General features: G+C 40.0%; 1 protein-coding gene across 1 annotated transcript in view; it reads left to right on the top strand.

Moving 5' to 3' along the window:
• CLCN4 (chloride voltage-gated channel 4) overlaps nucleotides 1-14,914 on the top strand; it is a 32,465-nt gene extending 17,551 nt beyond the window's left edge. The window contains exons 9-13 of the mRNA XM_053387248.1: nucleotides 3,484-3,670; nucleotides 4,055-4,453; nucleotides 6,664-6,880; nucleotides 10,058-13,194; nucleotides 13,411-14,914. Of these exons, the coding sequence (XP_053243223.1) occupies nucleotides 3,484-3,670; nucleotides 4,055-4,453; nucleotides 6,664-6,880; nucleotides 10,058-10,148 (894 nt within the window). The 3' untranslated portion in view covers nucleotides 10,149-13,194; nucleotides 13,411-14,914. The remainder of the gene's footprint in view (nucleotides 1-3,483; nucleotides 3,671-4,054; nucleotides 4,454-6,663; nucleotides 6,881-10,057; nucleotides 13,195-13,410) is intronic.
• The last annotated feature ends 500 nt before the right edge of the window (nucleotides 14,915-15,414 follow it).

The following is a 15,414-nucleotide window of genomic DNA, read 5'->3' as shown; positions in this document are numbered from 1 at the left end:
CTGGAGGCACATCGAGACATACATTCCCCTTCCCCCCATCCTCTTTTGTGCATCCCTTAACTGATGCAAGGGGATAAACTGTATAAGCCCAATTCACAAATAGTGTAACATGAGCAACTTGGCACCTCCCCATTTATTGTGTTGAAGGAATTTTTGACATGGCAGCATTCTGGCAAGGCTCAGCTTCCCCCTTCTCTAGACTCCTTAAGCTTTTCTGAAATCCCTGGATTGAAATAAGAACTTATGGGCTGCTGACAGGAAGTAAAGTTGTTGCATTAGCTGACCAATGTTAAATGGCAGCCTAATCAACTTGTCATGCCATTGGCAAAAACTACACTGGAAGTATTTTAATTTTGTTTTGGACGGTGTCCAAAGGCTGGGGAGAATGTGCAATTGGACAGAGTTGTTCCGAATGCCTAAACTGCTGACAGCACATGAGGTCCCTTTATGATCTGATTGTGGCAACTTTTTGATTTGACCGATTGTGGATTCTTGTGCCAAGACCTTCCAGTTTTTGTGTGTGTGTTGTTAAGAGTTCGTTTTGTGTGCATCCCACAAGCTTGCTTTCAAACAAAACTCACATATTAGCTTGGATAGGTTTGCAGGGCAATTATTAGACATAACTTGAAGAACACACAAAAACCAGTTGCGTAGTATGGTTGTTTGGCTCAGCATAGTTGCCTCTCTCTGTTTTTGTTCTGGCCCACCAGACCCAGACCCAAAGTAAGAATGTCAGCACCCCAGATCCTCTCTTCACCCTCAAAAACACTACATGGGGGAGAATCTTTTTCTGAAGTGATTTTTCCATTCTATACTTTTCTGGTATAATTTCAAAAAATTCATTCCATGGCCATGAACTGGAAATGGACCTTATTAAACGAAAACCTGCTATATGTTCTCCTCTGCTCGTCTTTTATTGTTTTCTTTATTTGTAAAAATCACCTTTATATTAATACTGAATTAAGACCTCCTGTTTTTCTGGCTAGGTGTGGTGAGGAATTTTTACAGATGAAAACTTCCACACACAAAAGATTGGGAATTCAATATGAGCTTAACTGTTGGAAAAGATATGCATGTCATGTAGCATGAAAAGGTTAAATTAGCTTTGGGAACATAACTTAGAGTGAGCTAGCTATATCTATGTCAGCAAAAACTTGCATGCCGTATACTTGTATGCTGAACTTAGCATTCAGCATCAAGAGACACACAATGGCTTCTCAGTTTAGATATTTTATGGTTTTATACTGCTATGTGGTATCTTAATGTAATGTTGTATACCAACCTCAGAACCTATGTGTTAAAGGGTGGGTTATATAATAATAATAATAATAATAATAATAAATAAATGCTCTGTTAATTTGTTGTTAGTCACGTTTATTAACAATGGTAAGGTTGTTATTGTATACGAGGTGGGCACTGCAACAAAATGTTGCAGTATATTCCTTATAGGAAAGAGATCCAGCTGCTCAGCCCTTGTTAGTTACTAAGGTGCCTCATAACTTAGTCCTTTACTACTGCTAATTAAAATGGTTTCACATATTACAAGGAAACAGAGGGAAGCGAAGTAGAAATAAAGTAATTTATTAAATAATCCCCTAATTTTGTAATTCTGGCATGGAGAATAGACTCGCACAAAATCTGAGTTCATGATCTGTGCTTGCTCCAATTACAGTGGAACCTCATGTTATGTACCGTCTTCCTTATGAATGCTTTAGGTTACGAACTCCACTAACCCGGAAGTAGATGCTCCTGGTTGCAAACTTTGCCCCGGGATGCCAGCGGAAGTTGCATGCCGGTGCGCCATTAGCGAAAGCGTGCCTCATGTTAAGAACGGTTTCGGGTTACAAACGGACCTCCGTAACTAATTAAGTTCATAACTGGAGGTACCACTGTACAGGGACATCTTATTTCATGGAAAGTGTGCTAGTTCCCACTTTGTACATTGCATTTCACTGAAAATGTGAAAGGAGAAATCCGATTCAGATTTTGTTTCTTCTCCCACCGTGTCTTCAGGAAGACTAACATTGTCAGCCTACGCACTGAAGACATCTAAGGCTGCAAATCCTGCTTACAGGGCAGCAAACCTTGTTGAATTCAACAGGGCTTGCTTCTCTCACTTCATCTCTGTAGTACTAACTGGACTTTAATAACCTGGTACTGGGATTCGGACTTTGTGTGTGTGTGTGTGTGTGTGTGTGTGTGTGTGTGTAATGAAATTGTTTAGCATTAAACACTTGCCTTGGCTTGAGAAATAGCTTTATTATGAAATATGCAATGTATATCTTGCCAGGATGGAGCGAGCAAGTAGAGTGACTGATGTTTTCATTTCACCTTCTGCCTGCTATTCTGACTGGTGACTTGATTGCACGCCAGGCACGGAAAGGCGTAATTCACAAAGCTCTTGACAAGCAGGGATGCAGGAATGAACCGCCTGATTTCACCTGTGAAAAGGCAGGCTCCTTGTTAAACATTTTTATGCTGTGTTTGACATGTAATTCAAATCCAATCTAAATTATACAGAAAAGGGCGGTAATAAAGTTGTAAAGTATGCCAAAATGACAGGGGCTCATTTTCAGATGTTTTAAACAGATATAATTCTTTTCTTGCTCACCATGCTTGAATCGTTATCAGATTCTGACGGAAGAGGAGGAAGAGGAGGGAAAGGCATGCATGTTTTGAGCTGTATGAAAAAAAAGAAAAGAAAATGTAAAATATCTAAACTTGGAATAAATTCATAAATGAAATTAGGCAAAGCTGAAATGCTTTTACGACAATCTTAGGCACTACTCTTGAAGTTGGATAAATCCAGTCATATATGGGTATCATAAAAGAGTAAGAAAGAAAAAATTTAAAACCCAAGGGCTGTGATAATAATAATTTTTATTATTTATACCCTGCCCATCTGCCTGGGTTTCCCCAGCCACTCTGGGTGGATTACAGCATATCTAAAAACATAATAAAAACATAAAGCATTAAAAACCTCCCGATACAGGGCTGCCTTCAGATGTCTTCTAAAAGTTGTATAATTCTTTATCTCCTTGACATCTGAAGGGAGGGCGTTCCACAAGGAAGTCGCCTCTACCTGTGGCCCTCTCAGTGCTGTTGAGCTCTGACAAAATTAAGATCTGTATGTATCATTTATGTCAGAGGGAGCTGGTAAAGTATGGCTGATTTCCCTTGTCATTCTGGTAACATTGCCTTGTCGATGTGACCCTACCTTGTGGCTAGATTTATATTTTGCCACATGTGAAGAAGGAGACTCTAGTTTTGAAAGCTTACATTGCAACCCACCTGCTTAGATATCCTTTTTTAAGTGTGGTATATAACAAACTTAACAGGTTTAATCCACAGAAAGATTGTGGATTAAAATTTGGCATGAGATGTGTTCGCAAGTTATGTATTACTTTAAAATCGTCTTCATTATATGTAGTCAAGCTGACCTTTTGAGAATCTGACTTTTCACTTCTGCTTATGTTATTTGAGATCCCTTCAGGACTCTTCATACCTAGTATGGCTGTGGGAGCTATCGCTGGAAGAATAGTTGGCATCGGAGTGGAGCAGTTGGCCTATCATCACCATGACTGGATCATCTTCCGGAACTGGTGCAGGCCAGGAGCTGACTGTGTCACCCCAGGACTTTACGCCATGGTGGGAGCTGCAGCTTGTTTAGGTACAATATGTGACTTTTCTCTTGGTTGTATGTAATGTGGTATTTAAATAGGGACGCGGATGGCACTGTGGTCTAAACCGCCAAGCTTCTTGGGCTTGCCGATCAGAAAGTTGGTGGTTCGAATCCCCACAACGGAGATTCATTGCTGGGACCTTTTTTTAAGTTTTAAGAAATACATCCATGGATTTATTTACTGATGAAATGCTACTTTATAGAAAATAGTTTTAACCTCTATCATGCCTGGTTTTTTTTAAATAAACTTTATATTAAAAAAAAAATGGTGCTTCTGATTTAGGATTCGTAGGTTATACTGATATACTGCTAAAGGTACCCATGTATGTTGCAAATTGTTTCCATTACCAAAGGTCCTCTCTCTCTCAACAGGCGGAGTCACCAGAATGACAGTCTCTCTTGTCGTGATCATGTTTGAGTTAACAGGAGGATTGGAGTACATAGTACCCTTGATGGCTGCAGCTGTCACTAGCAAATGGGTAGCTGATGCCTTTGGCAAAGAAGGGATCTACGAGGCACACATACATTTGAACGGCTATCCGTTTCTGGATGTGAAGGATGAGTTCACCCACAGAACACTGGCCACTGATGTCATGAGGCCTAGGCGCGGAGAGCCGCCTCTCTCCGTCCTGACCCAAGACAGCATGACGGTGGAAGATGTGGAGACGTTAATCAAGGAGACGGACTACAATGGCTTTCCAGTGGTGGTTTCTAAAGACTCTGAACGCCTTATAGGCTTTGCACAGAGGCGGGAGTTGATTCTCGCCATAAGTAAGTAACGAGTCTGTATCGTCTAGAGATATTCTTACTGTTATAGATGGTTATAGATGACATAGAAGAAGAACAGAGGAGAGGAGTAAGAGAGTTGTGTAGGGATGAGGGATCAGGTCTTAAAAGACCTAAGCTTGGCATGTCATCTCAGTGATTTACTAGGTAGGGAGAGCATGGAGGCCGCTGTTGCCTGGCCCTGCTGCCTTCACCCCTTGCAGAGCAGGCTCCTCACCAATGTGTGGAAAGTGATGGAGGCAACAGAGCTAAGTGAGTGCATTCCTGCTCCACTGTCATGCCGTTGGAATCATGTATGGGTTGAATGACTGAGTAGGACCTATGTTGCCTTTTGAAGCTCTGCTTTAAAGAGTATAGTTGGGGTTGTATCCAATGCAGTGGCAAATGTGTTCTGCAGGAGAATGCATAATCAAGTTGCTTTTAATGCCATTGCACAGTAAATTGCGTAATCTCTTTCACTATGAGTTTCTGCTAGGACAACTGTTGTGTTGGATTTCTCATTCCGCAACTCATCCATCGGCTAGCACAAGAGTCATTGTGCTAGTGGACAGAGGATGTCTATCGATTCCTTCAGGGTTAGCAACATAGCATAGTTTTCCCTCTGTTATTACTTCTGTACTTTGCCAGTCTGGTGTCCTTCCAATGTTTTGAACTGCAACTCCCATCAGAAAAGATTGGCAAAAGCTGCATTACGGGAATATACTGTTTGAAGAGAGTTTACATATGCTTCATTTCTCTCTACCTCTCTTTCCATCTTCAGGCCCATACCTTATCCAAGTTTTAAGTCTGATAAACTGGTTTTGACAAGATTATATTTGAGCTTTGGGAAATGTATGTGCGGGGGGGCGGGGAATTGGTGTAGGTGACAGGAAGCACATTGCAATTTCAATAAAGGGTATCATACAAAGACAGTACAAAAGTTAATGTTTATCTGAACTGCAATAAATTGGAAGGTGATAAAGCTTTAGATTTGGCAGTTTTAAGCCCATTGATGCTACAGGAGGCAAACGGCGTTTCTGTGCACCAGAAATGGCTTAGTCCTGCTGCCACTTGACCTGGAAAGCTGTCTGTGAACAAACCCCGGCTCACTTGGCCTGAAAGTGATGAGCGCTGTACCCCATAGTCGCCTTGGACTGTATTTAACTGTCCAGGGGTCCTTTAACAGAATGCAACTGAATTGCAATGGAAAACCTGAGTTTCTGGAGTTTAAAAGTTAGAGTCACATTTGTGCTCCATGATTGATGGAAAAGAAGTGTGTATAGATACAAACACACACTTGTAATAAAGGCCCCTTCTTAAGATCAGCCGCAACTCAAATCAATCAAGAGGAAAAATTGTTGGCTCTAGTTAGGATTTCTGTTTGAACACAGGATATTTTTAGATGGCTTTCCGTGTCCTTGAGCTTTTAGCATGCACACAGGAAATAGAAGGGAAAGGAGAGAGAGAGGGTAAAGGGCATTAGCCTCTCTCAGTGCATCCTTCCGCAATAATTGTTCAGAGGATTTCTATGCAAACATTAGAGTGGGAAGGAAACAGTAGTAGCCATTATTAGAATATATAGTATATAATATATACTGCAATATAGGTACTTAGGGATGCCATTTGTTTAAGACTGTGGTGTCCAAACTTTTTTCAAAGAGGGCTTCATTTGATGAAGGGCCGACCAAAGTTGTTAACCTTTTTTTAGGATTGAGGTTGTTGAGTTTGTTTTATGATTTTACCCCAGATTAAAACGACTGGCAGGCGGGATTAGGCCCCAAGTCAGACTTTGGACATGCCTGGTTTAAGAGAACTATTTTTGAAAGTCAAATATGGACTGTTGCCACAACGTAGGCATTAAACTAACTCAGGCACACCTAAGTAATCACTTTAGGTCCTGTACACTTTTAAAAAATCGTTATTAAAGAGTCATGATTTAAATAGACCCAACCTCCATGCATTCTGATTCCTCCCCATCGCCTTACTTCCTTGTTCAGGTAAACTTTAGATTGCTGTTTTACCTAAATTGGGGGATATAGTTTGACTCTAAACTAGAATAGGAAGCCATAGTTTGAAATGGGTTTTCAGTTCGGTTTTTGAACTACCATTTGCTCAGTTTGAACATCATGGCAAACAATGGTTTGCCCAAACCAGGAAGTGAGAATGGATGTTGCATTCATTTTAAGTGTATTTTTCCTTATCTATCTGTTACGCAGAAAATGCAAGGCAGCGGCAGGATGGTGTAGTCAGCAATTCCATTATCTATTTCACTGAAGAGCCTCCAGAAGTCCCGGCAAACAGCCCTCACCCCCTGAAGCTCCGGCGTATTCTCAATCTGAGCCCCTTTACTGTCACAGACCACACGCCCATGGAAACAGTGGTAGACATTTTCCGGAAGCTTGGACTCAGGCAGTGTCTTGTCACACGCAGTGGGTAAGTGGCTGGATATATGTAACTGAGCAGGCAAAACAGGGTCTGTAGCTAAGATGCTGGCATAATAAGTCGGAGCTATTTTGCCCTGCTCATTGGATACGTTAGATTTTTGTAAGCTGTCCACATAAATATAATGTAGTAGAGAACTACTTTAGACAACCTTGCTTGATCATTGCTATTTATGACTAGAAAATTATTGTTTGTTTCTGAAAAATAATGGATGGCCTGGGTGAGTCTTCAGGCTAAGAAGCTGAAGGAAAATTAGGAGCAACTGTCTGAAACAAATGTCACTTGTTTCCGAACCTACTTCTAGAAACAAAGGTTGGGGATATGGAGGGATGCAGAGGTGAATACATTTATTTGGGAATGAAAACAAGAACAACCTGTGACCTGCTATAATTGTAATACAATGATACTTTCTAAAAAATAATAATTATGGAACAGTTAATTAATCCATATGGAAGGTGAACATAATAATGATGATGATAAATTACTTATACCCTGCCCATCTGGCTGGGCCTCCCCATCTGGCTGGGCCTCTGGATGAATCCCAACAGAATATTAAAAACACAATAAAACATCAAACATTAAAAAACACCCTAAACAGGTCTGCCCTCAGATGTCTTCTTAAAGTCAGATAGTTGTTTATTGCCTTGACATCTGCTGGGAGGGCATTCCACAGGGCAGGCGCCACTACCGAGAAGGCCCTCTGCCTGGTTCCCTGTAACCTCACTTCTCGCAGGGAGGGAACTGCCAGAAGGCCTTCGAAGCTGGACCTCAGTGTCTGGGCTGAATGATGGGGGTGGAGACACTCCTTCAGGTACAGTATACTGGGCTGAGGCCATTTAGGGCTTTAAAGGTCAGCACCAACACTTTGAATTGTGCTCAGAAACATATTGGGAGCCAGTGGTGTTAGAACCAGATTCAGAGTGCAAGAGACCTTCCAGTCTGTAATATTTTCAGCATCGGCAGCCCTTGTGAGATAGAGAAATGGGTGGACAGCCCAGCTTCTGCACCACAGACTTCTGATAACATGTGAACTGGGACTCCTGTGCCATTGCAACTTCCATTTTTCTTTATTTGAGTGAGATAAAACATTTTAAGTGGGGCCTCCTATGTGAACAGGTATTAGCATGGAGGTTTCCACTTGCATGTTCTTGGAAGGGAGAACAGGCAAGGGCAGGTGCTGGTAATGTAAAAATTTGGGCCTGACAGGTTACCAAAGATTCTTTATCACTAGTTCCCTTTGAAAATATTTTTCCTTTAAGCTCATAGTCGTGCACCCCTCTCTCTCCTGACGAGAGCAGCATTCATAATGCATGTAATTAAACTGTGGCTATAGACAGCATGACTGCCAAATATTTTGCTGCTGGGGAGGAGTGCCAGCAGAATGTCATTGTTAGCAAATGTTTTGCTTGTGTGTTGAGCTTCTAGCTAGATTTAACTGCGCCTAAAGTGCTTATGAAAATCCTGAACTGAATGACAAATGAAGGGAATTAAGCAGCGGAGGTTTGTTTTTCCACGAAGGGAAAGTGCACATGACTTAGGAGCCTACAGGAAGGTGAGGAATTAAAAATAAGAGACAGAAGCTAACTCGAGTGAAACCGTGACCTTGCGAGGAATGCAGAGTATGTCCCTCAGAAGCTCAAATTGGATTCTAAACAGTCTGAAGTCACGACGCAGGCCAAGCTCCAGTGGTGGAACAACTGATGTACCTGGCTATAAAGAACATTTTCAAGGTTGGGTGCTTTGAGTGCTCATTTCACAGTTGAAGTAGAAGGCAAGGTGGTATTGAAGAGTGACTTCTAAACCCAACAGCTCATACTTTTCTGATACAATGGAAACTCTCTGCTTCTTGAGGAGTTCACTGGATTTTTGCCTTAAAACTGCCATTGTGTCAACTTATCAAGAACCAAACTCTTGTCTGCTTTCCAGACAGGTGGAGAAGTCAAATACTCTCAAAATTTAAAACGCACCCACCCACCCCAAAAAACTGCAGTTCCCAGGATCCTTTGGGGAAAATTCCCTGTGCTAAATTGCTATAAATGTGCTTTAAATATATGGTGCACATATGACCAAATGTGTCAGTAAATTCAGAGAGCTATTATTGCCGTATCCTGTTAAACAAGGCACTGTGATTTTTTTGAGAGCCATTTCCCAGATACTGTGTATGAAAGCTGACCGTTGTATCCAAGTCGCAGTATTGGTGGGAGATATTTCTTAATACATTTCCCCCTGTCTTCTTGAATAGAAAGTTAGAAATCTTTAACTTTCCTTTGTTGATTATTGGTAGGTTGTCTAAAAATTGACAATTTGATCTACGTTCGAAATTTGGCAGTTAACCTACAAGGAAATACTATTTCCAGCAGTAAACTGTTTATAAATCAACATTGATTTAAAATATTTTTCCTGTTGGAGTAAGTTTCTGAATGACTCTATGGAATGATTCTGCTGTTTTGTTATTGCCTACAAGCTATTGTGCTGTTTACATTTCTGCAACTGACATGGCAGCCTACAGCTGAAACATGAATACACTCGTATGTGGTTGTGTACGAACAGTGAAATGGAATAATCCTTGAGAGATTGCATCAGTTTTTTTTCAGGGGGTTGTGGGGGATAAAATCCAGTTGCCTTCAAGAAATCTTTCATTTAAGATGCCCATCGATAGTTGGTTCAGGTCACAGTTCAAAGGCCTCAGACTGCAAGTCATTTGAGATTCTTGTATGCATCCATCTCCTTGTGGTCTGGCTTAGGCTGAGCTCAGCTTGCCATGGCCTACAGGCCAGAAACTATTCCAGAAAGAGGTTTGAGAGATGATGTCAAGTGGCATAAGTTCTTACTTGCCCAAGGATCAGCCTTACCTAGCATACATTCAGGAATGCAGCTAGAGGAACTACGGCAGATTTATCATTTTGCCAAATGTGGTGGGAAAAACCCAGAGTAAAAGCATGGTTATGTGTCTTGTATTGTCTTGTCTTGTATTGTATTGTGAGTTTTCTTCAGCAACCTGTGTATTCATTAGCGGGAATCAAAAACTTTTAATATTCCAATTTTCTGGTTTTTAAAAAATTGCTCTGTTTCTTTGTAGTGAAGTTCTGCCTTCAGCAGAATGTGAGAAGCAGATGAGACAGACTCATGATTAATGACCTTTTCTGTTTCTTTCCTTCTCTTCTCTAGGAGGCTTCTGGGCATCATAACAAAAAAGGACGTGTTAAGGCATATGGCTCAAATGGCTAATCAGGACCCTGAATCCATCATGTTTAACTAGGCTGATCCCAGAGGACAGGCTTTCAATGGAACTTTACTGGACTAATAGATGTGGATTTTGTACAGTACTTCATTTTTGGTTTGTTTCGTTTTGTTAAAATGAGATTTAAATAAGATGGAATCATATCCAGGGCAGAACCAAAGGAAAATGCTGACGGGGGGAGCGAATGCAACGTTAGAGTTTGGAAATGCTATGCACCTGCAGATGGGCTTGGGCTAAACGCTACTCTTGTCATGGGAACGTTTACTCCCATGGTGAGTTTCCAATTCTTCCCTTCCATGGTAGTTTCCTCAGGAGCCATCATCACCTAGTTGTTTTCCCTATCCCCTTTGCACGTAAACTCTGATAGGGGGGAGAGAAACTCTACTACGTGATCAGCCTTGAGTCAAAATGTGAGTGCTGTGATATAGTTTGTGGGAGGGGAGGGTGGGGAGGAAGTCACCAAGAGGTTTGATCCTACAGAATTACATATAAGTAGCAACCAAGGTACTTATAACTGCTTGGTTGGTGCATGCATAGGTGTGAAATGGTTTGTGTTGACAAGGAATGGGAAGCATGGAGGAATGCCACCAACTCGATAGGGTGATGTAGAAAAATAGCAAGCATATTTAGAAATACAGTATTAAGACAAATGCAAAAACGTTGTGTTCAAAACAGCTGTGTGCTAGACATGTTTTTCTCTCCTAAGTTTAGCACTTATTTGTTAATGGATTATGCTAAAGTATTTTCAGGAAATGTATAATTTTATGAAGAAATGTATTGCTTTTGCCTATTTTTGTAGATAGACAAAGTAGATTTAAAGCTGTGCTTCAGTTGACTTTCAGCATTGTAAAACTGGCTTCGTTTACTAAGTTTTATCCAACTTAAATTCTCACGTTCATTTTTGAGGTGATGAAATTGCCATGATGTGACTTCTGACTGTCATTTTTACATGGTGAATATTTCTTCTCATTGGCTGCATTTGCATGTAATGCTAAACTTTGGTTTAACACTGCATGCGCAGGCTGGAATGAGGAAGAATACGACTTGGGTCATGTTTCTCCTTCTCTTACAGAATCCCAGTTTGCATGAACCAGAGATCATGATTTGCAAGTAACTTTGGTCAGTTTTAAAGCAACATGGCTTTTACATTAACCAGAAGTTGCTTTTGAAGAAAACAAACCATGACCTCTGATTCATATGCAACTGCAAGCAAGGACTTTTATGTAAGCAGAACTAAACACTGCCCAAGCCCTCATCTTGGCTATGCAGGAGGAAGGGAGGAGAGTGCATGAGTTTATTTATGTAATGCTAAACCATGCAAACTGGGCCACTGTTTCCACAGTGGTAAAATCTGCAATTGACTACATCCTGGAGATTTTAATCACAGTTTTTTCAGGCTCATGACATGTAAAAGTTGAACCATAGCCACATCACTCAGTCATGAAAGATAATTGGAAATGAGCTTCAGTATTTTTATCAATAGGATTTTTTTAATCCTTCCTAATGCACAGCAAAGTTGTTAATATTTATTACTTCTCTATGCAAATATTGCATCATTTTTGGGTTTATGCCACAGTAATTTTTTGCAGTGTAAAATACTTTGTAAACCATGTTTTCTGTATAATGAATGCACTGCTGTACCAGTTCTAGCTAATTTCTTCTTCCTCCAGTTGGGAGTTCTTTGCGCAGACTTAAAGGTTCTGACACCTGGGATATTTGTTACAGCAGAGATAATCTCCGCATCTTCTTGGGCACAAGAGTCATAGGGAAAGTTTTATCTCTTTAAAGAAAGGTAGAAACATGTTTCGTGATATTCAGTTCTCGTTTTATTATGGCTTCTTTGGCTGATATTGTTTACTACTGGAACAGAGGTAGCAAAATGGTGCCTTTCAGATGTTGCAGGATTACGACTCCTATCAGCTCCAGCCAGCACAGCCAGTGGTAAGGGATGATGGGAGTTGTAGTCTATGACACCAGGAGATCACCATGTTGGATAGCCTTGTACTAGAAGAATGTGAGACACAAAAAATGTCTTTCAGAACTCCACAAACTTGGGGAAGTAGTGACACTACAGGATAGCTTTGCAAATTGGTAAATGTGGACTCCTTGGCCTGTAATTTCATCAACATAAATGAGTACTTTGGTTTCAATTGTTTGTGGATGGTTGAACAATGCATTTATACGGCATCTACTGCATTTGTGGGTATGCTGTGGGCTATGCCTAACAATTACCTTACTGCAACGTTCATGACCTGGAGATTAAATTGCTTATAACAGCATGGAGGTGGCATTTAAGAAACATCAGTGCATGGCAGTCACAAGAACCATGCTCTAGAAGTATGAAACAAGACTTGGGCCAAAGTGGTCAGTCCATAGTTTTTCATCAGCTTGGGAGTGGGGTGGAACAAAAATGGCACCCAAAGATAGTAATAAATTTCTCAAGTGTGACACACTATTATGGGGGGTGGGGGTGGGAATGCCTAACTCCTCTGAAAATTATGCCTTTCCACAACAGACAAATGGGCCTGCAAATGTGGGTTGAGGGAATGTGACCTAGCTATCTTCATATTTTAATGCGACTGGCTGGGCAAGCCACAATGCAACCATTTTAAAACTGAAGTCCAAGCCTTTATTAGGTAGCCAAGTTAGCCATGGGCCATAAATTGTATAAAAACACACACACTCAAAGTTAAGTTTTCCAAAAGCCAAACCGATCATTCTCAACAGCGCATGGAACCAAATACGGATAATTAAATAATATCATATTGTGGAACAGCCCCAGACATTAAGTATAGGAAGAGGAAATCTGATGCTCAGGGCGATCTGATAAGCACATTGTTTCAAAGTAGCTTTCAAGAGTGAGGTATGATATAATAGTCAAGGCAGTGGTGATGATGTGGGTCGCTTGAAAAATCTCAGTTTTCTAGCTCACAATTAAATTACTACAAGCACCGTAACACTATTTATTTGAGTATTAAGGGTGTGCACGGGCCACAAGATTCAGTTTTTCTCTGTAACTTTGCGAGGCATCTTGACCTGTTTCAGAGCAGCTCTTTGTCATTCAGTTTGATAATTCACTGTGATTAAATCCTAGAAGGTACCTTCTGTCACCCACTCCCCATTCAAGCTCAAAACGTTTCCCTAGTCAGTTTGATTCCACATAAAATAAAATACAGCGGTTGTTTTACAAATGCAGCTTTTTGTGGGGCATCCAAATCAACAGGGCAGCTCTGGACTTTAGGGAGCCCAACTCAATGAAATGCCCATTCTCGGAACATAGTTTTGCATTTCTGAATTCCAAACACAGGAGAAAAGGACTCACTGAAATGTCTATTTGCTAGTTTACATGTGCAGGTAAAACTTGCATGTACTCGCAAGAGGTCCACACAGAGGAATTTGGTACGTGCTTATTAACAAAAAGGTGTACATTTTTATGTAGATACATTTTATGTCTCTTGGTTAATATATATTAACTGTTGAAATTGCCTCATGTTATACCAGGTGTGCATAAATATTATTTCATTTCATTTATGGGTTGCTCTTTTAAAAATAAAATAATAAAGTGGCTTGCACAAAATTACTAATAGCAATAAAATGCAGCATCTTAAAAAGGGAACACAAATTAATGCCACTTTATTTTGGAATTCTTGTATTTTTACTACTCAGCAACTAAATTTTGAATAGAGAGGCAAATGATCTACTTCCTCTGTGACTTTATCTGTAATTTGTGTTCTGGCTATTGAAAACTATTTATCCTCTTTACAGGTTTCCTGTCCTTGAAATATAGGGAGGAAAGTAAATTTTAATTCGGGATGTACGTGTAATCTACTTTATACGTTAGGGAGTAAGAAAATAAATTGTATCTAGAAGCAAATAACATTTTCCATCTTTAAGCACAAAGATCGTCCCTTTTTTGCAGATGCTGAGACCTTATTTAAAAAATCTGCATCCACCAAGTGAAATTAATATTTGTAAGTATTTTAAATTTGCCTTTTTTCCTTTCACTTATGCCATTCATAATAGTATGACATTTTCATGTCTGAATTTTCTTATCTTCAGAAGTTGAATATAAATACCAGAGATTTTTTGGCTTTTTTGACACTGAGAAATGTCAAATATGATTTGTAAATGGACAATTGTTAAATACAAATTACCATTGAACATTATCTCATAGTTAACCCTGTAAGATTAAAAATGCCGCTGCATTCAAAGGCTGTCAAATGTTAAATATGATTGCAGCCATCAAGTAGTTTTCAATCCTGTTTCGCAGGTAAGGAAGGGAATAAGGGGAAACTGAAGATCAATAATAACAGACAGGCTCTCCTGGTAGGTAGCTGGCCAACCACTGCTCATCTTTTACAAATTGCACACTACAAAGGATTGTTGGGGGCTGATGAACTCCTGAATCCCCCAAATCTGGCCTAGAAGCTTTTGTAATGTATCAAAGTTGTGTGGCAAATATGCAATGCTTTTTTTGTCAGACAGTACAAGGTAGAAAACGTTCCGAGAATCTGAAAACCACAGTGCTATATTATCACATGGTCAGATAACAGTACATTAAGATCCTTGGTATCTGTGCGCATCAATTGCTAATTTTGTCATCGGATACAGAAATCAAACATGTTTGCTTGACATAGCGCCACTATGAAGTTTTCTGCCCACGAATTTCATTTGGGGGGAAAAATTCACAGTGGAGAGTTATGTGGAGAAAAATCCAGTTGAAATTAATCTATCAGTTGATAATATGTGTCTAATCAAATTACCCAGAGACAGATGAAAGCCTTTTTAAAAAAAATATCCAGCCCCTTAACAATCCAGAGCCTTGTGTGTCAAAGGACTTATTACAGTATTTGGGGAATTTCCCCACCTGGTCACAGGCAAAGAATGGAAGTCTGCAATAACATGTGACTCTGGCCTGTGCTCTCACTGCCCTTATTTTTGCATGCAGATAAAAGTGATTTAAAGGTTGTCAACATTAGCCATGTTGGTCAATGAATATTTGCTGGCTAAGCAAATATTTCCACAATTATCAGCTAGTGTTATTTTTCTGTCTGTATATTATTGCACAGCAGAGTTCAATAATTACTGGAAGGACTCAATAATATATTGATCCAACTCCCTTGTTATTTAATTGATTCTGAAGATCAAAAATTGTGTTGTCACTGAGCACGGTTGACTTAATTTTGAGATTGATCAGGAAAAGTGTATTTAATTTATGCCAATGCAGTACATTACATGATTTTTAATACATGGAAATGAGATTATGTCAGATCAAACGGGTGAA

Source organism: Podarcis raffonei, chromosome 4 (assembly GCF_027172205.1).
Source record: "Podarcis raffonei isolate rPodRaf1 chromosome 4, rPodRaf1.pri, whole genome shotgun sequence".
NCBI lineage: Eukaryota > Metazoa > Chordata > Lepidosauria > Squamata > Lacertidae > Podarcis > Podarcis raffonei.
The sequence above is the reverse complement of the archived record's forward strand: the minus strand, read 5'-3'. Positions and strand labels throughout refer to the sequence as shown.